Source organism: Lutra lutra, chromosome 14, assembly GCF_902655055.1.
Source record: "Lutra lutra chromosome 14, mLutLut1.2, whole genome shotgun sequence".
NCBI lineage: Eukaryota > Metazoa > Chordata > Mammalia > Carnivora > Mustelidae > Lutra > Lutra lutra.
In genome coordinates, this window is record NC_062291.1 from 83,890,883 (window position 1) to 83,915,361 (window position 24,479).

A 24,479-nucleotide genomic window follows, 5' to 3' on the forward strand; every position below is an offset into this window, starting at 1 on the left:
AGCAATGGGGCACAGAGGGGTGTAGCCCTTGTCCTGTGTCCTCTGAGTCAGAATTCCCACCTAAAGGTGTCTCAGAAAGTGCAGAAGCAGTGTCACCTGGCAGGGCTGCAGAGAACCTAGAGGCTCCCATTGAAAACAGATCTCTACACTCGTTCGAATAGTGTAAGGAGCCTACAGCTCACCGTGGTTCTCCTTTCCTGGGTGTTCACGGGTGTTCAGCCTCGGCAGGGTTTTCGTTGGCACCTGCCCGGTGAGCACACACAGTTCTCTTGCAAATGGATTTGGCTTTATCCCATTTGGTCACTTTTTCCCCAGCAAGTAATGTTGATACCTTCCTATGTTGCTGTCTGATTTCAGTCACTATGAGCTGTATTGAAGGTCCCTGTTTGGGCTTCGAATTCTGTGTGATGTCGTCTCCTGATCTGCCAATCCTTTGTACACCCTCCTGAGTATGTTGCTTTGGGATGTGTACATATTCAAGTCTAATAAATGACTGAAATGGGATGAAAATGGAAATGTACACCCAAGACTGAAAGAGGCCTTTCGAAAACATTCTGTAATGATAGGTTACCACTCATTGGCCCGCAGCTGAATACCATCGGGTGGAAACTGTGCTCTGTCCAGGGGGCTGGAGGCATTGGGGATCATCTCCCTTGTAGATGGGCCACCTGCATTGTGCTGGAGAAACAGAAACCAGGTCCAGAGCCTGCACCAGGCACCTTGCCTCTGGAGCCACGGCCCAAGTAAGCCTCACCTGCTGCCTTGGGCAGTAGAAACGGTCTCCTCTCCCTTGTTTGCAATACACAAACACCATATAACTGAACCACAAAAGTCCTCTTGAGAAAACTTCTGGTTCCTGGTGATTTGCTGCCCTGACGATGCATTTCTTGGCTTCTATTCACACTGGCTGCTAGCTCACTTAACAAGGGGTAGGGCCCCCGGGACAGGGAACTAACCCCACGAGGCAGCAGGGCCCTCCCTCAGATCCCACCTCTGGATCAGGGGCAGCAGGGAATCCAGACAGTGTCAAGGAGAAATGGGAAACAGAAAACCTGGCAGTCGAGACGAGGGCCAGTTAGCTGTGGGCACTGTTTCGAGAAGCTTGGAATTAGAACAGTGCTGGCACTTTGGTTTCAGCGAAGCACACTGCCAGGGCCCCATGAGCCTTCCTAGCTGAGGGGCTCAAGGCTAGCATCCCTCCGTTAGGTCATTTGCTTTTAAATTTGCCACTGTACAATTTCAAGTTCAAAAGATGGGAAACAAAGTTTAGCACTCTGTTATCAAGGCTGGATGGTTCTGGCTGCCGACTGGGTATGATTCCTTCTGTAGCCCAGCTGCACACATGAGACACTCAGGAGGAAAGGCATGTCTCCTAATCACACACGGAGAGGCCTTGCCTGAGGGCAGGCATTCTTCTAGGAGCTCCACAGCGGAACCCAGAAACATATCCTCTATTGTGTGAAGCCTTGTACAGTCCTGAATATCAATGTTATTCTAATGATTGAATAAAACCAAGTCAGCATCTGCTTTGCACAATGTCATTTCAGTTCTTTCTCTTCTCTTCCCTAATATGACTCCTAAGAGGCGAGTAGTTTCTTAGCTATTTTGGGCTGGCGCACCTGTTACACTTCCTCCCTAGCATGAACTTTTCGTCCTAGGACATACAGAGTTAAGAGCCGTCAATTCATGCATTCAAAACAGAGGTATAGGGTTTGAATTCCGGGCCAGACAGAGGAATACTAAGCATCACGTGAGTCTTTAGGGCGAGGATGCAGGGACGCCCAGCCCTCATAAAGCAACCCGGGACCCCTTTGAACTTGGCCTGCCCTCAGACTGTCACCTGCTCCCAGAAATGCTGGCACTAGCCTCGAGAGGGATCTGGGGCATTACAGGCTACAGAGGACCCTGGGGGTGGTGAGCCCGCACAGCTTCATGAGAAACGTGGGCATACATACCCTTCCCGATGGGCCTCTCCTTTCTCCAGCTCCTGAATGACCCCCAGGAGCACTTTGATGGTTTCCTGGCTGGAGCTGATCAGGTCCTCCATCACTTGCAGCTGCGCTTTCAGATCGACAACTTCTGTGCGGGGCACGATCTGTCGGCATTCCTCGCCCACCGCGGCGGCTGAGGGCCAAGGCTGGCTCTCTTCCCCCGGCGGGGCTCGAGTCTGCGGGGGCTGCTCGCTACATTCGGGGGACAGGCACTGCATCGGGGGCAAGCAGGCCGCCGCGGGGCCCTGGAGCCCGTTGAGACGCGGGGCTCTCCTCCGCTCTGGGTCGGCTGCCGGGCAGAGGGGCCGTTCGCTCGTGGCGGCAGAGTTTGACAAGGCAGCCTCGGGGGCCTTCGTGCTGGGGGCAGGTGCGTAAATGGTGGCCACCTCGGTTTTAAACATGGTCCCGTGGGCCGACAGAGAAGCTGCCTCGGGGTCTGGTGTTGCCCCGTCGTGCTTTGCTCTCCTGTGCAGCTGGTAATCGGGTTCCTGGGAGGGAGGCCGGGCGGAGTTCTGGAGTGGCTCATCTGGGTAGCTGTGCACATCAGGGTTTCTGCACGGCTCTGCACAGTTGGCCCCGGCAGGCTGGTCCAGGGCGTTCATGTGTTCGTCAGAGTGGAAAACCAAGGCTGCCGTCTTGTGTACCCGGCCGGCGCCCCACGGCCGGGCCTCCTCCCCCAGTCCTTCCTCGCGCTTCTCCATCGTGTCCGATGCAAACCCATTGTTTTGATTCTTAAAAGCATCTGCAGCGGGAATGCTTTTGAGGTTCCCTTTTTTGCGGTCCAGCGGGAAGGTCTGGTAACACTTCTTTAGGTCCGGCGAGGTCTGCACGCCTGTGCTCTTGGTGACGTTGGGGATGGACCTCCGGGCGGGCACGGTCATGTATTTGCGGTAGGCCGCCCTGTAGGACACGGGCTTGGCCTCGCGCTTCTCGCCCGGCTGTCCCGCCGAGAGCTGCGGGTCCCTCTGCTCGTTCTGCGCCTCACAGATGTCCTTAAACCGCACCTGGAGGGCTTTATTCCGTTTCTTGATCTGCCGGTTGGGGTCCAGCGCGTACTTCATCTCCAGGGCCAGGCAGGCGGCAGGCTCCACGTCACTCTCCGATGTCGTGAGTACGCATTTGCCGCTTTCTTTACTGACCATGATTCCTGCGTTCAGAAACACCAACACAGGCGTCAGTGCAATAGAAACACACACATGAACACACGGGCAGCACAGACTGAGCGAACACTATTACTGCCTGCTTCCTAATTATTTTTAAACAGGTGAGGTTGGCTTTTATGTTAAGGAAAATCAGACAGGCGGAGAATTGCTGGCAGGCATAGCTTGAAATGCTTCTCTGATATTAAAACCTACTTGCTTTTCCATGTGGGATACACTCGTTTCTTTTGATAGTGATGCATGTTTCCCCATTAGACAAACCTGTTCCACTATCTTCATCAAGCAGCCCAGCGACGCTGCCTCTTCCGCTTTGCAGATTATCATTTCACATACACTTCCCCACTTCACAGGCAGATGGTTTTCCAAATGCATCTTACTCGGTTTGGGTTTTTACTAGTTTTTGGGTGACGTGATTAATCTATTATTGGAATCCAAGAGAATTGCTGTTTTCTTATTGGAGACTCTAGGTCCTGATCAGATAAATGTGGAGAGCCCTTCATGAAGGACTGACATAAATGTATCTGTCTTAGCCATTATGGATGTCATGGGACAGCGGGGCCTCCTGCTCCATGGGACGACCTGAAGGGATTAATCTTGTGATGTGGCTTACTTCTATTGGGTTAACGCTAGCCCTAGAAAGAACATGGGTTTCCCTGCATCTATAACTCTTTTCTTTGCGTTCTATGGAGAGTGGTATTTGAAAATACTTAAAAAAAAAAAAAAATTATTCATTCTAGAATCAAGTTTTGTGTTTTGATCACAACCTCTGTGAAAACAATGGTGGTGGTTTGAGTATTTAAATCCTGAAAGAAAATAAAATCACAAGGCTTTATGTTAATCATACAAATTCATCTTGGGCTGAATTATTAAATGCATCTAAAAAGGTGCAGGTGGCCGATGATCCCTCCGGGGAATACCAGTGGGGTAAATGCCTTTACTTTATCAGGCAGATTCACAGCTGCTCATTGCACGTGGAAGAATTTTCTTGCGGGCTGAACTTAAAGGAAGAAAATAGAGTTATGTTGCTTGTGAGTTAGCGTTTGAGAAGAAAATAGTCCGATGGGAGGCACTGGGGAGTGCAGGAACCTGGCGTTGGAGCACCGTGTCCAGAGGCAAGGTCACAGACATAAGCTGGTGGAACAGAACAGGCCTAGGCTGCACTGCCCAGTCCCTTCGGGTTGTCCTGGGAGGAGCCGTGGGCCCAGCACAGAAACCCCCAGGAGCGCTTCTCCAGAAATGCCACAAGGAACTGGGTGGCTGGTGGCGGCTGCTCCAGAAGGCAGTGAGCATGTAGGCCATTGGGAGCTTCACTGCTATGTGAAGGCTGTGCCTACCACCTTCAGAGCCATACCGCCCATCTGAAGGAGCGAAGTGGGGTTCAGAGAGGTGATGTTACTTATTAACATCATACAGCAAGTAGGATGTACAGACAGGAGCAGCATCCTGCTGTCCCCGATCCCAGAGTTCCTGCTGTTTCAGTGTCCTCTGTCTAAGACAGGCAGGACACGTCCCCATGGCCTTAGTTCTTACTGCGTTAGAATTGCAGGCCAGTGGGCATGGTGGTCCGATGAAGGAAAAAAGTGGGGAGAAGCCCCAAGCCCCCATGTGAGAGTGCGTTCTAGAACTTCCTCTCTGTGCATTCTGGGGACCCCATGAGCCTGGTCTCTCATCACCGGCGAGCATGGCGCTGGCACTTTGCAGGTCTCCACCTGAGCTCTTGAACAAAAGACTTAGAGAAGATGGAATTATTTCATCACTTATGCCCAGACAATGAACTGGCTGTTCTGCTGGAGAGCCGCAGAAATCAGCTCTGTGGAATTTGGTTTAGGACAGAGAGCCTGGGCTTCTCAGACTTGGCACTTCTGGCATTTTAGGCCAGCTGACCGTTTGCCCTCCTGTGCGTGTAGAAATGTTTAGCAGCTTCCCAGCTTCTACCCATTAGACCTAAGGAGCGCCCTCCCAGTGTGCCAGCTAGAAATGTCTCTAAACATTGCCAGATGGCCGTGGGGGGTGGGAGGGGCACAGCCATCCCCGGGGAAGAACCACCACACTAGACCTTTCATCTTGGGTGGCTGGAGTGTGTCCCTGAAAGGGAAGGCCTGGGAGAGCAGAGCGAACGCCTGGGAACAGATGGCACTGTCCGGGCACCTGGGGACATGCATGGGTGGTCTGGAAGGTGGCTGCTTTGAAGGGCTCATGGAGATGCCCCAGCTCTGTGCTGAGCCAGGAGGGAGCCACGTCCTCATGCCACTGTTGCCTCGGTGTGTCCTCTGATAAAAGAATTACCCAAAATGGTCGCTCTTGTAGGTAGTTTGGAGAAGACAGAGAATAAGTCTTCTTTGGCTTTTAGAGCTTTACTGGGTGCTGAGGATAGCTGCAGGCCTTTGTAAGTTGGAAATGGAAATACTGGGCAGTTTTGGAGAGACTGGAGAAGGAAACAAATAGACCAGAGCCGTATCATCTCCTGGCTCCATGCTGGGAGGACGAAATTCTGGAGAGTGGGTGGGATACAGCATGCCTGCTAAGGACGGATAGTACATATCATTTACAGATACTTATCCCAACAGGTTAAAATGATGCACACAAAAGGACCTGGTGTGGGGTGGGTCTGGGGGCCGTGGGGGTATAATGAGAGAATTAAATCCTAACCTTCCTTTCTCAAAGTCATTCTTGAACTGCCTTTGTTGTCCAGCTGTGCCAGACTATATTGTGCCATCATTCTGCAGAAGACCTTCCTACCAGGGAAAATTTGAAAGGGAGAGCATTTTTACAAAAAGCAATTTACTAGTAATTTTTCAGCCTTTTCCCTGCCACTCCTGAAAAATGTGTGTCTGAATAAGTTTGTCCTACCATGCTATTCATCATTGCGATTTGCCAGGAACTGCACTGAAATAATTTTCTTACATCAGTCTGCTGGTTTGGAAAGATATTCTGAATCTTGGACCCAACCATCAAACTAATAAAACAAATCAAAAAAATTAATTGCCAGTGGCAAAATAATAATAATAAAACAATTCTAAGCTCTTCTCTGTTTTACAGGGAGTTGCTAAGTATATAAAAATCATTTTCTTATTAGTAGAAATGATGGTGATACTTAGAGGAATTTTTTTCTCAGGGTGGTTTGCTGGTGTATTTGTTTTTCAAGTAGTAGAAATGGAATTGTCCTCATCCCACGGATAAGAAGGTTGTCAGACGGTCCTCGTAGTTGGTTTACTTGGACTTCAGATGGAGATCGGTGCTCCTTTGATTGCTGGGTGGCATTTTCTAAAGCTTTAGAGTGGCATTTTCCTGGACATTAAGAACTACTGTCATGTTATGGGCCTATACCTGTCCAGCATGTTCATTTACTGTTTACTGGGGTGGGGAGGGGCTATTCTTCCCTCATCCCTTCACACATTCATTCAGCAAATGAGTGTGCGTACGCCACCGTGTGATGTCGGCGTGCAGTCCGTATGTACTACTTTTCCTCCCCAAATGCCAGCATTTTTGGCGCAGCACTTGGATTTCCTCCTTGACCCTCAGGATAGCCTCACAGGGAGATGCTCTTACCACCCTCAAGCTGCAGAACGAGAAATTGAGGCTGCAGATTTTTTTTTTTTTTTTGTAATTTGTTGGGAGTCACGCAGCTGGAGGAGGACCACTACCTGCATCCTTCTATACCCCAGGCACTGACCCCTGCCCTGACCAAGGAAACCTGTAGCCAAACGCAGTGCCCTTCATTGAACTTCACAAAGCAGCCAATGGCTGAGCATCATCTGAGCAATTTCCTTGGCCTGTTTCTCTCGAGGTATCTGGGTCCAGGTTGTGCACAGCCCCTCCAGGTTGGTCCCAGGAACACACCTGGCCTTGGGCACAGATGCGGTGAGGTCTGTTGGGAGTGCTGGACCCCTCAGGAAGCCACAGTAGCATTTTCAATGACGGCTTGCCTTGGCCCTGTCACCTCCGAGGACCATGGGCTCTGGTTCTTGGAGTTAATCTCTTGGCTCTGAAGCAGCAGGAGTTCATAAAGTTTATTTTTCGTATGAGAATTGTGTTTTGGAATTCATCGGACTGTGCTGTCTTGAGGTGACTCTGGCGAGTCATGGTGGAGCCCAGCTGGCTCGGGGAGAGCTGGTGTCGAGGAGCTGTTCAGAATGCAAATGTCTTAATTACCCTCCAATTAAAGTGCATAATCAAATGTGAGTTGTAAGTATATAAACCCTGTATTTTTAGATTAGTGATGGAGAGTCCTCTCTGCATGTTGCTTTAAATTAATAGCTTATATAAAAATGTTCTTTCCAGCTTAAAGGAGTGAAAAGCGGCAGCTACTAAAAGCCTAACAATAGGTAAATGGTTAAGTAACTAATGGCGTACATCCACTCAGTGTGGCCGTTAAAGTGATAATTATAAAGATTATTTAGGATCGTAGAAAAACACTTATGAACTCATGTTAAGTGAAAGAAAGTGTTCTCCCAAATTGTACTGGAAGAAAATGAACCAACATGGTCATCATTGTGGTATTAAGATCGTGCGTTTTGGGAGATCCATATTCCCTTCTGTTTTCCGGTTTTGGTTGGGGGAGCTGCGCTATTACTATTTGCCAATTAAAAAAAAAAAGCAGGGCAATGTCAGGCCACTCCTTAAGCAGGATGACAGGATCGGGCCGCTCGAAAGTATGAGCACTCAGATCAAAAGAAGAAAAACCCAGAAATGATTAGATTTGGGTACATGCCGTCTCCCAGAGGTCATCTTTTATTGTTTTGAGGATGCTTTGAATAAAGAAAGAAAATGAATTTCAGAGCATTGACGGTGTTTGCGTGTGTGGTACATATGTAGACGGTGTCTGCGTGTACATGTGTGTACATATGTGTGCACGGACTGCCTAGGAGAAGGGGTGTTCCGCTGAAGATATGTCAGTACATGAGTGAACTTGCGGCTGGGAGATCTGCCCTCTGTTTTAATTAGATGGAAAATGGATTTGGCGTATCCTCTGCATTTAGTTTCTGAACTAAACTGGGATCCCCAGAGCTGACAGGAGACTCTCCACTGGATGAGCTCTGTTCCTAAACTGTGAGGTTTCTGGTTTGGCCCCCGTGAGGTGATGATACCGGGCACGGAGCAGCCGACTTGACCGTGAGGGCTGGTGAGTGCACTGGTCTCACCAAGACGCCCTGGTGTCCCATCCTTCTGGGCAGAGAGCAAAAGAGCTGGCCAAGCAATCCGATGAGTCTGGAAGGGGACTGTGTGATACTATTGGTTTTTCTAGTGGCTTTCCCGCTGTTGAGACACCTTGGAGTCACAGATGCTGGCTGGAATTCAAGATTAATTGGGTCAGCATTTTATTCCATATGCTGAGGGAATGCCTGAGCATTAGGCTGGTCAGGACGGCGGAGGGGGGGCTGAGAACCTACCCTTCTTTTAACGCTTAACTTCCCGGAGGGAAGGGAAGGGAAGACGGTATTTCGGCCGTTAACTGAACTCAGCTGTGTTGTGAAATAGTTAACTCTAGTCCTATCTTATAGGCACTGATTCTTCCAAAGTGGAAGTCCTCCCTTCCTGGGGGCACAGCTAACTGCTATAGATTTTGGACTGGGCCTTAGTTAGATTCATTATCCCGTTTAATTTCCTTTAATACACTGAAATGATATTTTTCCAGACGTTTGTTCACTTCTTCAAAGGTCACTGATTCAAGAGGGCTGGAATGGGGTCACGAAGTGAAAACACACATCCCTCCAAGACGGGGCACCGAGGAAGGAGGCTGTTGTGCGAGGAAACGGCCAGGTTGCAGCCCGGTCCCTGTGGAGGATTGCAGACAGGCCTCCGTCATTAAGGACAGATGGGCATCCAGTCAGAAGGAGGGCAAAGGGGCACTTGCGGAGTTTCGATGCAGGCTTGAGGCCGAAGGAAAACCACCCTAGGCGGGAGGTCCCCCATTCACGCATACCCACGATTTCAGAAAACACACTGTCACTGACAGAAAACCTGTCGCCGATGACTCCAGCCACACTGTGTAAATCACTGTTGTCCCACACTCAAACTGGCCTCTCTCCGATGAGTGGGGAACCATCTAACAAGGGGCCGTGAACCATCCACGCTGTACATGGATGCTTGGGGTATGGCGCTGAGGGTTAGAGAAACCAGAAAATGGCCTCTTCCACAAACCAGACCTCCTCCTTCATTTTTGCACTATTAGTTCCTCAGTCTTCGGCTTATTCTGATAGTAACCTTTGCTCATCCTTTGTCCAAATGGAATCTAAATGAGTAAAAGTGAATTAGCAGAATTTTATGATGTTGGCGAAAACCAACTGGGAAAAATGCCTCCGCCGAGTGTGATATTATGTCAGTGTAGGAAGTGACTTTTATTTGCGGCAGTTAGCTCTGCTAACTAACAGTGTCCATGGAGAGTCCAGAAAAACTGGTTCCAACAACCCATCAAAATCCTATGTAAGATTAGTAAAAGGAACTAATTTCCCTGCTCCTCTCTTCTCCCTAGGAGGCAGGACAGCTCGAAAAGATGTTCAAGGTAAGAGTTCTCGTTTGAATGTAGCTCATAGATGGGTAGAGATTACTGTAGCCGAATGTCTCTCCTGCTCTATTGCCTGGATGGTTCTAGGTAATTAAGCAACAACCAGCTGGTAGTTTGGAGCCCAGTGCTAGGAAACTGGAGTTGATAGGATGTGGAAGAGGTGGCCTCCCTTTCTTAGAATTTATGGGAATCTTGAGTGAAAACATGCACATTGCAAAATGAACTTTGGGATTGTTCTGTTTTACTGATTGTAACGAATCCATATGTTTTTTACTAAACAGCATGTTTTCACTCATGATATATCCTTGAGCTAAATTTAGAACGTTGATTTTTCCAAAAAAATAACTATGTCAAAAAAGTATGTGTTTTCCCTGTTGTTTCTTTTTTTTTTTTTTAATTTTTATTTTTAAAGATTTTTATTTATTTATTTGACAGACAGAGATCACAAGTAGGCAGAGAGGCAGGCAGAGAGAGAGAGGAAGGGAAGCAGGCTCCCTGCTGAGCAGAGAGCCCAATGTGGGGCTCGATCCCAGGACCCTGAGATCATGACCTGAGCTGAAGGCAGAGGCTTTAACCCACTGAGCCACCCAGGTGCCCCATCCCTGTTGTTTCTTGAAGTCGAATCTCAGGGTACCCAGGGCAGGATTTCTGTGTGGAATCAACCAGTCGCTGCAGTTGCAGTGACTTCGAGTTGAAGATGCAATCTGTCTTTCTGGCAAGACTATGTGAGCGCCCATCCATTACAATCAGAACAGACCACCCCCCTCCTTGATTTTTCACTATAGTGCGTCTCCTGTGTTTCCTTGGTCTAGCCAAACCATAGAGTTTGCAAGGTCTTGAGTTTACTACAGAGGTAGCTAAGCCAAGAAAGATGGGGAGAAATGAAGATTTCTTATAATCAGCTTCTATTTATAAGTAGATAGCAAAACATAGAAAAATTGCCACCCCAGGAGTCTAGGTACAGAATCATAACAAGAGGCCTTGGGCCATGACCTACGACCCTGAGGTGGACCATACTTAACCCCGAAACATAGCTACTATGCTCCCGTTGGCCATGCATGGAGCAAGGGCACCCAGAGTTACATGCAGGACTGAACTTGGCTTGCAGTGGGGTCCAAAGACCCATGCCCCAATTTAGGATGGTGGAGAGTCCCTTGCTTTCTATTGTGAGGGCTCCCTAGTGGGTGCTGGCAGTGCTCTGTCTGATTCATTCTCTAGTTTAACTCGTCAAAGCCAGTCTTCTGTAGGTCTTACTGATTCTTTTTTCCTTGCTATTGATTTACCTCTTGGCTTCTTCCTTTCTGTTCCCACTGCTCCTACCCTGACCTTGGCATTCTTACATTCCCCATCCTCCAGGTCCTGCTCATCCAGGCTTCAGTTCCTGCTCTGTCTCTAGAACATGCCATGGCCTGTCCCTGCTTTGGGTCTTCAGTTCCGATGGTCCATGTTCTAGGACTGTGGCCCTAGCTTCCTCTCTCCGGGTGGCCTCTGTGATCGTCCAGTTCTACTCCTATCTTCTCTGTCTGCTCCAGTCCTCCTGCTACTTTCACTGACCTGAAGAAGAGCACGTGTGTGTCTGGGGTGACCCGGGACCATATCAGGTGCTGGGGAAAGACATGCATCTCTGAATGGCACAGCCTGCGATGCCTCCCTGGGGGACTCAGAAGAGCAGGCCTCATGCATGAGTCAGTCTTCTCTGATGTGATCGGTTCTCTCCATACACAAGTGGAAGTGACTGTAGATGAGGTGCCTTGATGCACCTCCTTTCTCCTGAACTGGGTCAGCTTTGAAACTTGCTAATTGATGTAAGAATATAATGATCTACGTCACAGTATACTTACAGGTGGGGCCTTACCCATTGTTTTTCAGGAGGCTTGAGATGTATTGGTGGCTTCCAAGGATTCTTTCTGTGTAAGCTGGATCTTGGGATCAGGGGGAATGTGGCCGTTTTGTGAAATCTGGGTAGGAATTAGATGAATGGAAGGGAGGAGGCTATGGTTTTCTGAGGTTAATAAGTAAAACCATGTCCAGAGATTCTGATCTTGTGAATCTTGGCATAACTATTTGAGTTTGAGTGTTATACGGGATTGCCTTAAACTCTTCTTCTGTGCTCATGGAAGAGATAGAGATGACCCAGACATTCACAAAATTGAATGTATGGTTCGGAAATGGTGTATACCGTTGACCCATGAACATCTTGAGGCTTAAGGACGCTAAACCCTGCATAGTCAAAAAATGTGCTTTTTGACTTTTAACTTTTTTTTTAACTTTTTAACTTGTAACTGCCTCAGAACTTAATTATTCATTGCCTTCTGTTGACCAGAAGCCTTACTGATGAACGTCAGTGAACACATTTTGTATGTTATTATATTATATACTATATTCTTACAATAATGCAGGCTGGAGAAAAGAAAATGGTATCAAGAAAATTATAAGGAACAAAAAATACATTTTCAGTACTGGACTGAAAAAACCCACTTGGCTATAAATGGACTCACACAGTTCAGGCCCACGTTGTTCAAGGCCATCTGTATGTTTAATCATACCATGCTTCGGGGCCCTTTCAACGACCTCTGTGTTCTAGCACACAGGACTTGCTGGGGAGTACAGTCCTTCAGGTCTTACGTTATCTAGCTCCGTGCTCAGAGTGGGATGAGGTGGGGCAAAACTCGTGAAGAACTTAACTGGTAAACTTAAGTGCTTGGGATGACAAAAACAGTCTAAAGTCTGGAGTCTTTGCTCATCTCGCCTTCTCATTGGACTCTGGTGTTGGCTGTAGAGAAGGAGCCATTGATGGGCGGGCTTGCGGGGGAGAGAAGTGCGGGGGAGGGGTGCATGGAGGGTCCTGAGCACCCTAGGGAGTCCAGCTACTTCCGAGGGGGTGTTAGGCTCAGCGCTTTTGAACAAAATCAATAACTTTCATTTCTTCTTACTTTGAATTGAGTACCTGCTATCTAAAATTATACTCGATAAATAAGATCAATAGGTAGAATTCTCCATTATGTCTTGTTTGCGATGAACATCGAGAGGAAGGGGAAGGGGAATGGAGAACTAGGAAGAGCTAGAGAGCAGGAGGGGAATGGGAGGGTGATAACTACGTAGACAGACAGACACGGGAGAGGAAGGATGGTCCTCGGGAAAGTTAGTTGCAATACACTGCATCACATCTGCTGTTTACTGAGAGCCTCTGCTGTCAGCTTTTGGATTCTCTAAGGGCTCTTGGAGCTGCCCCTTCTCGTCCCAGCCAGATCGGAGCTGAACAGCTCCTCAGGCTTGGCTAGGCCTCCTGCTCTAAGAACCCCCCAACTCGGTAAGGGCAAGTTATTTCATGAATAATCCCATCTTCAGTTTATATTTCTGTATTCTCTTTCTACTTTTACATCTCTCCAGTACCTCTTTGGATCAGATGGCCTGCCTCTTCCTTCACAAGGGATGTGGGAAAAGGAGTGAAAGGCCTATGGGAATGGACTGTGTGGGTTCATAAAAGAAGTTAGCAGTGCGGTGAGTGAACAGGACTGCTGATCAGGAAGCAAGTCTCTGCGCACACCAGCACCCTCAGAGTACTTTTCAAAAGGAAAACTTAAGTTTTCCAAAACCTGAAGTGACCCCTCTAGGCTTTGGCCTCCTTGAATCTGTAGGCGGGAGCACAGGCGTTAAAGAAGTGGAACCTTTTACAAGTTTTGGTTTCTTTGTTTTGTTTTGTTTTGTTTTTCAAAGCATTTCCAGTTATGTAGAAGAGGCTCTGGAGGGAGACTGTGCTCCCACAGGAACAGGGAGATAGGATCTTCCTGAAGGACTCTATCCCTGAACCTGGCTTTCCAGAAAACATAGGTGAGTCTCCACCCCAGTCCAGGTCAATCAGAATTTCTGGGGATGGAGACCTGCAAACAGGATGGCAGAGGTCAATGTATTAATTCATCTGTGAAGAACCACTAGGCACCCCTCATTCTCTTCTCTTTCCTGCTGTGTTGCTAGAGCACAGAGCAACACGTGGGACGTGAAGGTTCCCACAAGTCTTTACCAAATGAAGGGAAGAACCAGTGATGTCCCAGGGGAGCAAGGAGCGCCGCCCCTTCCATGTGGTCTGCAGCAAACCTGCGGCTTAGCCAGGTGTTGGGCTGATGGCCCCCACTGGCCGGGCCGTGGCCCGCAGCGTGCCTTTTCCCTGGCTTTGCTAGTGGGGCAGCAGTGGGGATGGATTCACATCCTACAGAGGGACAGTTAGTGACCATTGTCAGGGTACAAAATACAGGTGTTTTGTTTCTTTTTGTCTTTTTGCCATGTGGACCAATTATTGGATGGCAGAGTCGAAATAAATTGTCCCCCGGCAGGTTAACCACAGGAAGAGCAGGAACAGTAAGGCATCTTCACACCTTGGTTCTTTGCATGTTTCCCCTTTGGGATGCAAAATATCTAGAGTTCTGTCCCTTCCTGGGGGCAGCTCTTTTGAACCATCGACCTGGGGTTTGAGATCAGTTACTAGTATGTGGCCGTTCTTTTCAGAGGATGATTTACTTTTGGGTTTTCCATGTAGGATTTTATCCGATAGTGAGTGGGGGTGGGTGGACACTCAAGATGACCGGTTGGGCACTGTCACACTCTGTAGGCTTCTCTGAACATAGCAGTTCCAGGCTGCGCAGGCTCATGATCCTTGGGAATGGCGATGTAGACACCGACTGCCTGATTTTGGGTTCTGGCCGTTCCTGGACTTAGCCCAGAGTCCGGACCTCATTATACAGTCTGGGGGAAGGAAGGTAAAGAGCCAATCCTTCTGTGGTGCTCGGCTCAGCTTCGGTGCCACCTCTCACTCCATGTGTGTTTTCGCATCGGATTTTCCAATACCCTGTCGAGATGGTGCCATTTTTTATAAAGGAGCGGAAGTCGAGGCACCGATAGGTGAGTCCATGCCCGGGGCCACACAGACAGCGCCTGACTGAACGGGGAGTGCACATGCAGGCAGCTTCGCTTGGACGCTGCTCTCACTGCTCCCGTCTGTGACCAGGGCACGGTAGGTGGCTGCCTTGAAACCCTTCGTGTGTGGTCCTGGTGGTGCTGCTGCTGCAGACGGAGGGGATGCCGACAGGGACAGGCATGCTTACAGCACGTCCTGTGTGTGGATGTCACTAGATACCATTTGTTCCCGGACAGAAACATGCTTGAAAACCAGCTGGTAGTTTCAACCTTGAATGGCCAATGAAGAGTAGACAGTCGTCCTAGGCTTTTACTTAAAGCTGGGCATGCCCTTGGTCATTCTCACTGGGTCTTCAAGTCTAGACTTAGAACTGGTGCTTTGATGTAGAAGGTCATGATCATTAGGTTTGGAGCCCTGCACTAATCAGCTGCTGACCCTGCGCCATGGGGCCGCGCGCCTGCCCTGCGTGCCATCCTCCCGCCCAGTAAGACCCGGTGGTCTTTTCACCAATCCAGCGTTCCGAACACGTGGTAAATTCCACCATTCAGCCTCTCCCTGGGTATCTTTGGAACACTAGCAAATCTCACAGACACGATAAATAAAGTGGCAATACACTTGAAGCAGAGTGAACGTCATATATGGAGACAAACATAAATAACCAGAACCAAGCACCTTCAGGCTGGATGGAAACCAGTTCCGTGAAGCCACGGCGCTGACAACTACCATTAAAGCAAACACACCCAGTGAGGGAGGGAGAAAAAATGCAGTTACCATTGGGCTCTTCAATGACCACAGAAGTCAAATGAAAAATATGGTTCTAAATTTGAGGAACTTGTCCTTTTCAACATTTTTTAAATTTCAAATTCTCTACCGTTGCATGTGGCATGCGCTATTCTGGGGACTGATTCTTGTCCATGCTGCTCTGAGCCGTGAGAGTCTCATCAGCACAATTAACAGGACAGTGGTCGTTGGTGCCATGTGATTCCCACAAGGAAAAAAGACAAAGAGCAAGTCTTTATGCACCAGTGCGGTTCTGATAAATAAGTGATAAATTGAGGAACCTGCCCCAGAGATCAATGAAGTTGATGTCATGATGTCAGATTGAGTTGGGAGGTCAATGCTGAGAGGCAGACGGATGTCATCTGGCCATCTGGGCTTGATCCATTGAGCCCTGCAGTATTTTGGTAAAAGCTCTAGTGAAAATTCCTTCCAACCAGAAATGTCAGCATTTGGGGTATAAGAGCATTGGATCTGTCTGATTGAGGCAAGTTAGAATCTCTCATTTCTCATTTGTTTCTTTTATTCTAATACTAGGCCATTGAACTTAAACACATTCTTTCCTTAGAGACTCAACTTCTACCTAAGTGAATTTTTACCAAGGAAAACTCTAAGGCTGAGTTTGGTGGTAGAAAAACCCAAATCTTTGATACCTTTTTCTTTAATCACCGCTGTGCGGCCACACGTAAGGACTGTCCATTTCTAGAAGCAGGCTTCCATTTACCACCTTCTTAGGCATTTCCTCTTAATTACTACTACAAGAAAGTTACTGTCCAATCTGGAGTTCCCAAATTTCTAACAAAATTGTTGACTATCTGATAGCCTCGTTAAATATTTATTAAGCATCTGTTATTAGACACTACTTCTCTTAGTTCTGTAAGAATGTCTTTCTGTATTGAATCCTTTGATCCATTGTTCTCTTCTTTGAAAGTATTCCTCATGTTCTAAGAACTAAAAGATGATGAAAAATTAAAAAAAATTTTTTTACTATTATAGTATTTTTTAAAATAGTATTTCTTGTTGGAAACTCAAACTCAACTTTCTAATGGTAAGCCTATCTTTTCCCCAAAACCTGCTGGTTCCCTGACTTCTCTGTTTCCATCTGGATCACCCACCACCATGTCACCATCTTAAATCCCTTCTTCATATTGCCATGTTACAAAGATTGGCCACATGGGATGTTTCTCTCACAGCACATCTCTAGTGCCACCAGTCACCCATGATACCAATTAATTGTCACCTGTTAAACCCTCTCAACTGGTCTCCAATTCCAGGTCTCTGATTCGTCTCTAGCTAGCAAGACTCTGTCTTCTGGACATGTATGTTATTGTTCCAAGTACTCAGTGGTCGCCCACGGTCTGTGAATGGAATGGAGGCCCCTCTTGTCCTGCTGGTTCTTCCTCAAACTGGTTCTTCACTCTCTGATCCCTGTTCCTCCACCTTTTCCCAGTGTCACTTGTCATTCACCCCATACCAGTCTCTTGCTCTCAGCACCCGGTGACTGGGTGTCAGCTCTAGGATTTGCCTGTGCTGGGCTCAGGAGTCCGGTCTCAGCCTTCATCCCGGGCAGGGCATTGCTTTCTCTTGGGAACCTCCAAGAGCACTGTCTGTCCCCTGATTCTACTTCCCACCTCGTCCTCCTGGCCTGGAGCTTCTTGTCACTTGGTTTCAGACACTCACACGCTGCTGCTTGTGTTCAGTACATTTCCATGAACCAGCAGTCCTTTGTCGACAAAATCATCTTCATGTCAGTCTGTCTTTCCTGTGTTTGCCCACGTTCCAGAACCCAGATTTTATAGTTCCACTACATTTCCCAGGACATGAAAGTCACTTACTATGAAAGTGAATTACGGATGATTTGAGGACTTTAGTCTAACCACAAAGGACATATGCAAAAGACAGAGAAATGAGAAATTGTCACATACAGGATACTTCCTGGGAACAACCAGGGTGGAGGGACCCATATCACCACTGGAATGACCTAGAAACATGAACAAAGACTGGTCAGTTCCATGAAGGTTGAATGTGGCTGTGATATATCTCCATGGTGATTCCTCAGCGGGGCAGCTGGCACGAGGCCCCCGACCATGAGCCTCCCCTCCCTCGTCTTTCCCTCCGGACTTCTGAGGAGAGAGCCACTTTCATTCGTGGTAGCCCACAGCCCCCTCCTCATGTTTCTCATAGGCTGTGGTTTACTGCATTTCATCTTACGCCCAAGGCTAGATTATCAAGAATTGAATTGGAATTTTCCATAGTAACTGCAACATAAACTTTGATTAGCATTTTGCCATGGTGTGATGATTTCTAAAAAATTTCCTTGCCCCTGTTATGGCTCTATTAGCGTAACTCAGGGGAACATACGCCGTGCCCACGTGATCCCTCTCTGATCTTTCCATGCTCAAACTTCCCTAACAGCAAGATGACGTGGTGGAGAGAGTCCTGGGGATATATGTACTTGGGATAATCTGATCCACGCTCTATAAAAGCAACATTCATGAGTAATGACCTGGGAGATAGTTCTTTCTAAATCCCTTTAAAATACGGTATCGGCAAAAATGGTTTATATTTGGGAAACATGATTCCTTCTTGTCCCTAATATCTGCTTTTCTGTATTCAAGTTAATTTTTTCGGTGCCCCAACGAGAGAGGGAAGTATGCATTTAGCAGAGAGACAGAGCCTTCAGGTTAATGTGTTTTGTTTTTATTTAGACCAGTGGTTCGTCTCTTGATAATATTTTTGTATACCTCTCAAGTCCCTCGACTCATCCATTGTGTTCTGAATGATGGCTGAAGTGCGTCTGACTCACACGCACACTGATGACTTAAGGTAGAGGAAGCTCCTATGGAGTTTCTATCAGGAATTGTATTTGCAACCAGGAGCTGTCTCTGAAGTTATGGTTTCTTGTGCTTGGAGAGGTATGGTTCTTGGTAGCTTGAAGACACCTCAGTGCCTCTGGATCTGAGGCGGATATGTTATTGTACGTGGTCCCGAGGTTTGGACCTATGCTTCCTGTGGCTTACTGTTTGTCATGAGATGCTCTCTCCACAACTTGATTGTAGGAATCCCGGCAAGGGCCCCACAACTTGGTACCAATCCTCTAGTCTGCCCTTCCTATAGAAGATATATTAACTTCTAACATAAGTGGCTTAAAAATTATGACGTTTTGCTACCTTCATGTTACAGGTTAGCTCACATATTGGAGAAAGACTTATCCAAATGTTTGTATGCGAATTTCATGGTAATAAAAGTGTTGTCATGTAATATCAATCATATTAAATTTTCCTTTAAAATATTGAAGTCACTCCATAATGTTATGAAATATTAAAATCAAATATGTGAGGAGACTGAAAAGGATCTGCCTCATAAATTATGTCAGCTAATTTTGGGCTGGAAACGAAGGTCTCAGTGGAATTACGGTGGGGAAGGGTTCTTCACGTTTATGAAGGAATTGTTTAAAATACAGCTGCCAGTTTTGTCTGGGGAGGCCCTAATAACCTCACTTTCCCCAGATGGCTGTGGTTTACCTCAAACAGGAGGCTGTTTCTGGTGAGGCCGTGACTGGTTAAGCAGCAGCCTTGACGCCACCTGCCCGGCTCTCTGATGGGCTGGTCCAGAGTCTCAGAATAAAACATCCCACTGACCCTGCCTCTCTGCCTTCCTACCTGGATGCTGGTCTGCAGACTCGCTCTGTGGTGTAGCTGTGATTTCTTTATCATTAGTCCCCGAGAAGCAGCCTGTCCCCAACAGTAACTAATCTGTTCCTCATACAAGAGAGTTCGTATCTGTTGCTCTAAGTGAGACAGCCACGGGTTAGGACAGCCAGGAGAATACAAATGTCTAGCTAAGTGAGCACATCTGTCCAGCTGCTCGGCTGTGATCAGCTGTGTTAGTTCTGAGAATCATTTGTATTTTCTGACGGCTTATTTCACTGTGTAGGAGTCTTCCTGCTCGACTAGTGCCTTTCGTGCACAAGCCTTTCACTTATGTGCTTATTTAAATTTTTTTTTCTTTTTTTCTCTATAGAGGGAGAAACATGACAAAAATTCTCTGTGCTGCCATGGGGAAAATAATTGTGGTGGAACAGAGGAGCCCCCAAGTAAACGGGGGGGGGGATGAGAATACCCAACTTTCCATCGGGCTTCTTGACAGCTCTTTGTGCCAACGTGGAGCTTTCCAGCTTTTCCCTTATTAGCTGGTTTCTTAACCAGCAGTTGTGCTTCTCAATAGGGTAATGGGCCTGATGTAAGTAAAAGCTCCAGGTCTCCCATCACAAGAAAAAAAGATGAAGTCCTGACAACTGTAGTAAGTTGAAAGGCATATAATTTGAGTTTCAAGGGCATCCTGTCTTTAAGTAGAGGTCTTTCCTTTAGCTAAAGAAATTAAACAGCATCCTCCTCTCTTTAAGGAAACGATGAATTTAGTGAAGAAAAGCACAAACTCTGTGTAGCTAACCTAATTTATGCAAAATCATGCAATTAGTGATAGCTGTGCTAGACATTTTTTATCCAAATGCGCCTCTAATAAAACCATCACGAGGAGCAGTGCCATCTAATGTAAGTAGTAAACATGGGTAGTAAATTATTAATATCTGGTGAGGCATGCAGATGGCAGGGCTTCCATTTTCCCTTTGAGCTGCTTGTGCCCACTTGCTAATCCTTCTTGTAAAAAAGAAGGGCAAATATGAACTTTTCTTTGGAAAGTAACATTCAACAGGATATGAATGCAATAAATAGCACAGTGAATAGTACAGACCGCGCTTTCCGCCTCCGCAAAGTGAAATGGTGGCTACTTTCTGCTTCATCTCTAGCATAACCTTAATCACAGAAGAGCGTTTTCACACGTGTACAACTGGCTGGGAATGGCCCAGGTCAGGTGATTCGGGTGGTATTTTTCAATCAAGTCCCCATCGCTGTAACCTTGACAGGCCCCCACTGTCAAATGGAAACGTAACCCCTAGCAGGTCTGTCCGAGGGAAGACATCCAAGTGCACGGACCCCGACCCTCTGCTAGTCTGAGCTGTAGTCCTGGGGAATGACAGCGTGGCTTCCGAGCCAGGGCAGGGCCACCCCGAAGTTCCCACGCTGGCCAGTTCACCTCAGCATGCTTCTGCAGAACGTAAGTGCCTAAGCAGACAAGGTCAAATGAAACTGCCTCATTGCCGCCTCTGACTCTGGGGCCCAACCGGGCTTGCAGCCCCCAGGCACAGACCTGCAGAGGGAAAGGGGGCAGCGTGGAAGTCCTGCTTTGTAGATGAGCCAAATGCACTAATTCTCTTCCGCGGTTGACTCCAGAGGCGCCTCTCCTCCCCCATTCCTGGCATCCCCTTATCACTAGCTCCATCTCCCTGTGGCTTGTTTCTGGGTAGTAGAATGCTGAGGTCACAGGGACAGGTTTTTTATCCCAGCGATGCTGGGAACCCTGAGCATGAACCAGCAAGACGCAGACTCTTGCTCTTGACTTTGGGCTCCAGGCGCCGCCCTGGCCCCGGGCCGGCCCGGGGCATCCTCCTCCCTCCTGCCCTCGCCCTCCAGCAAGCTCGCTTGCTCCCTCTGCAGCGCTGGTTGGTTTCCCACGCCTGTCCCGGGCTGACACGGGACGCCACGCGCCCCAAAGCCCCGCGGACGCCGACCCCGGCCGCAGCCCCGGGAAAGTGCCGACCCAAGCGAGCCCTGGCGCCACGGGAGGAAATGGGTATTTCACGTGGGCATCTGCCTTCGCTCCTGCTCGAGCCTCTCCTTCGCGGCAGGCGTCAGGGCCCCTCTGCTCGGACTTATCCCCCCGAAGTTAATCAGCCGCACTTGCCAGTTCGCTCTAGTTTGGAAAATACTTAAACACCTCGAAACGTTCCAGAGACGCGGCCGCCGGCGATCCCCCAGTTCTGCCTGGCTAGGGCTCTCGGGCGCTCACGAGGCTGTGGCGTTTGTCTAGAACCGACAGCGTAGACATGCAGCCCCACTGCTCCCAGGCCATCGCCAAAGTTGCCAGACGCCCCTCGGCGACCCGGCCGCGCCAGATGCAGTTGCGTAACCTCGCCCGCCGCCCGGTCCGCTCCTGGCTGCACCGGCGCGTCCTGGCCCCGGGAGCCGCCGAGTCCCGGACGAAGCCTATTTGGGGGCGAGTGGGAGCGCCGGACCGGGGTCGGCGCCCGTCCGAGCGGTGCTCTGCCTGCGGCCAAGTGCAGCGGGAGGAGGGCACGCGGGGCTACGCTTACCTTCGGCTGCTTACAGATAAGTCGAGGTCGGTGCAGCGCCCGGCTCGGGCATGTCTCGCCGCGGACCTGGGCAAGCCTGGCGCGGCACGGAGCACTCCGGGCAGGGCATCCGCGGCGAGGCTCGCGGGGCTCGCGCGGAGGAAGGCTCGGCTCCGGGGACTTGGCCGGCTGCGCGCCCGCCGCCCGCCCCCTCCACCGCCGCCGGCCCGGCCCGCCTGGCCCGGCCGGCCCCCGCGCCGCAGCTCGCGTCCGGCCCCGCTCAGCGACGCGCACGGGGAGGCAGCGGCTCGGCCGGCTCCGGGGACGTCCGCGCGTTCGCTCGCTGGCGGCGCGGCGGAGCCAGCCACAGCCACCCGGCTCCGTGCTCCTCCGATGTCCTCATTTACTGCAATTGTCTTCGGCGAGATCTCGGAGCCGGGGCCGGGAGGCGGGGGCGGAGTGGGGGAGGGAGCGGGAGGGAAGTCCTTGCAGCCGCCCCCGGGTCCCCGCTACTCCGCGGAGCCGGGCGGCCGGAGGAGAGGGCGCCGGAGCCGCGCGCCCACCGCCTGTGCGCCCGGCTGGCACGGAGGCGGGCGGAGCCCCGGGCCCCGCGGGGCGGGGGCGGGGGCGGCGCGGGCCCCGCGGGGCCGCGTGCGCGGGGTGGGCGATCTGGAGGGAGTGGAGCGGGAGGGAGCGGGGAGCCCCCGCCCTCCGACGTCCGAGCCCGAGCTGGAGGAGGAGGTGGAACGAGCCGCCGGCGCCTGCCGCCTGCGCGCGGGGCTCCACCGCGGCGCGTCCTCCTGCAGGCGGCGCTGCGCGGCCCGGGAACTTGTTGAGTCTGCCCTCCAGCCGCCTCTGGAGCAGCTGGAGGGTGGGGGACCTGGCGTTTTTCTCTAGGGAGGGGTCGCCGGGGTCGCCGAGTGATGGCTGCCTGCTTGCCAGTGGGCCCAGCCCAGCGTAGCTTTGAAATCCTGGAGCGCGGGGGGCGTAGACGTCTGCCCCCTCACCTGCGGATTGCTGCCTAGGGGAGGCCAGGGTCACGGGCGTGTTTCCCTGCGGAGTCCGGCCCAGGGTCAGCATTTCTAAGTGGAGACTGACAGGTTCGTCAGCTGTGAGTAGTGAGGACAGAGGTGGGAGTGCCCTCCCCCACCCCCTGGGTCTGTGGCCTGAGGCCATTAGGAACACTCCAGAGCTGGCGCCACCACTGCTCCTCATCAAGACGCCCCCTCCCTCCGTGTTACCCGTACCACTGGCCTGCAGATGCCACAGGGTATGTGTCCTTTTTGTCACAGAGCAGAGTTGAGCTCACTTGGGGGAGGAACAGATCTAGGAGCTCTTCTAGGAGCTCTTCCCCACCCCTTCGGCAAATCCACCCAGTCCACCAATGGGTGGTGTGTCTTCTAAGCTCAAAGCGACTGGGCCACTGGCCTCCCTGATTCCTGGCAGACCCTGGTGCGTGGGCCTGGGACCAAGCAGCCAGCTGGCCACAGGTCTCCCAGCTCCCCAAGTTTTCTCAGGGTTGTAGCTTGAAGTTCATTCTTCTTGAACATACTTGGAAGTGACCGCACTCGGTAGTGTGAATAATTCCCAAGAAAGGGCAGAGGAATGGTGGATCCAAGGGCAGTGGCTTTGGGGGATGAAATGGGAGGACAAGAGGGAAAGTATCATTACCACATCTTCAGGCAGAGCGGCAGGTGCACACACCTGCACCCATCTCCACGCCCACCCCTCATTTCCTGCGGTAGCACCAGCCCTGTGCCCAGGACACAGCCATTGCTAGTTTTTGTTCACTGGGCTCAACTGAGTCTAGCAGGGTGCGTAATACAGTGTCTGTTCTTTATAAATTTCTTTATATGTAATGCTTTATTTGTCTTTATGTGGTACTTGGGGCATCGTGTCCAAATGTTCCAAAAGAACAGCATCTTGAAACCTCCTCCTTCCCCTCTTACTTCTTAGCCACCTTCTGGATACAAGTCTGCAGTCCTCTGGCATCCAGATATATCCAGGAAGGGAGTCCTGAACCCGGGTCTCCAAACTCTGTCTACTCACTCCTTTTCTTACTCCAGATCCCGGAGTCTAATTTTTAGCCTGTTTTCTTCTCTGGCTGACCCACAGTGCTGGTGAGAGCTGGCTGGAGACATGTAGCAGCAGATGCATGAGTAGCCTGAAGACCTACAACTCCCTGTTCTGCCTGGAAGGGACCTGATGTTGGGGATGTGTCGGATTTGAGGACATTTGATGCCAGGTGGAAGGGATCATTGTCATGGATCGCTCCAAGATAATTCCCCTGGGGATGTGCCATTGCCACTGCGGGCCCAATATTTCTCTAGCTTTCTGTAAATCTTGCTTTATTGCTAATCCATAAAATCGAAATCTGCCTTCTATCCCTTAAACATGTCACTGTAAATAAAACTGCCAGGAAATACTGAAATTGTGCCGGTGGTCATGGACAGCCACATTTCTGGGGGCCCTGAGTAAAAACAGATAAACATAAACGCATGCACCGAAGGAGGGAGCAGAGCCCCGGGGGGCAGTGTGAGCCGCCAGGAAAATGGCTCCAGGGACAGTGTTATTGAGATCCGCATGATGTGTAATTGTAGGAAGAAAAACTGTAAGTGACAGGTTAGAAAACCCACTTACAGGAAGATGAGAACTTAATGAACTTCTTAGTATCGTCGAGACTATCTTTAGGTGTCTGGTTGTCTCCTAGACTCCTAGATGTTTTTCCCAGTTCTCCACGTCACTGGTATCCTCCCTCTGGTTTGAAATGCGTCATCTTTTGTCTACCGTGTTTACCTTGCAAGCCTTCACGTCACAAGTGTAAAAACTGTTGAAAACACGTTTCACTGTAACTTTGTCTGAGGAGAGAGGTTCCACATGCGCGAGGCTGACGAGTCCTTGTGTCCATCCTGTTCTCACCTTGAAAGCAAACACTGCGAGGGGC

At 49.8% G+C, this 24,479-nt stretch overlaps 2 protein-coding genes across 8 annotated transcripts in view; one reads left to right on the plus strand and one right to left on the minus strand.

Moving 5' to 3' along the window:
* INSYN2A (inhibitory synaptic factor 2A) overlaps nucleotides 1–21,870 on the minus strand; it is a 57,086-nt gene extending 35,216 nt beyond the window's left edge. For 2 of the 3 annotated variants that reach the window (XM_047703538.1, XM_047703536.1), the window contains exons 1-2: nucleotides 21,557–21,870; nucleotides 1,956–3,138 (exon numbers count right to left, since the gene is read on the minus strand). In XM_047703538.1, coding sequence (XP_047559494.1) covers nucleotides 1,956–3,133 — 1,178 coding nt within the window. In that variant the 5' untranslated portion in view covers nucleotides 3,134–3,138; nucleotides 21,557–21,870. Of the gene's footprint in view, nucleotides 1–1,955; nucleotides 3,175–21,556 lie in introns of those variants that run through there. The other variant, XM_047703537.1, reaches the window with a different exon arrangement.
* The window catches only part of DOCK1 (dedicator of cytokinesis 1), a 509,676-nt gene that overhangs the window by 247,323 nt on the left and 237,874 nt on the right, over nucleotides 1–24,479 (plus strand). The gene's annotated exons all lie outside the window — the stretch shown is intronic.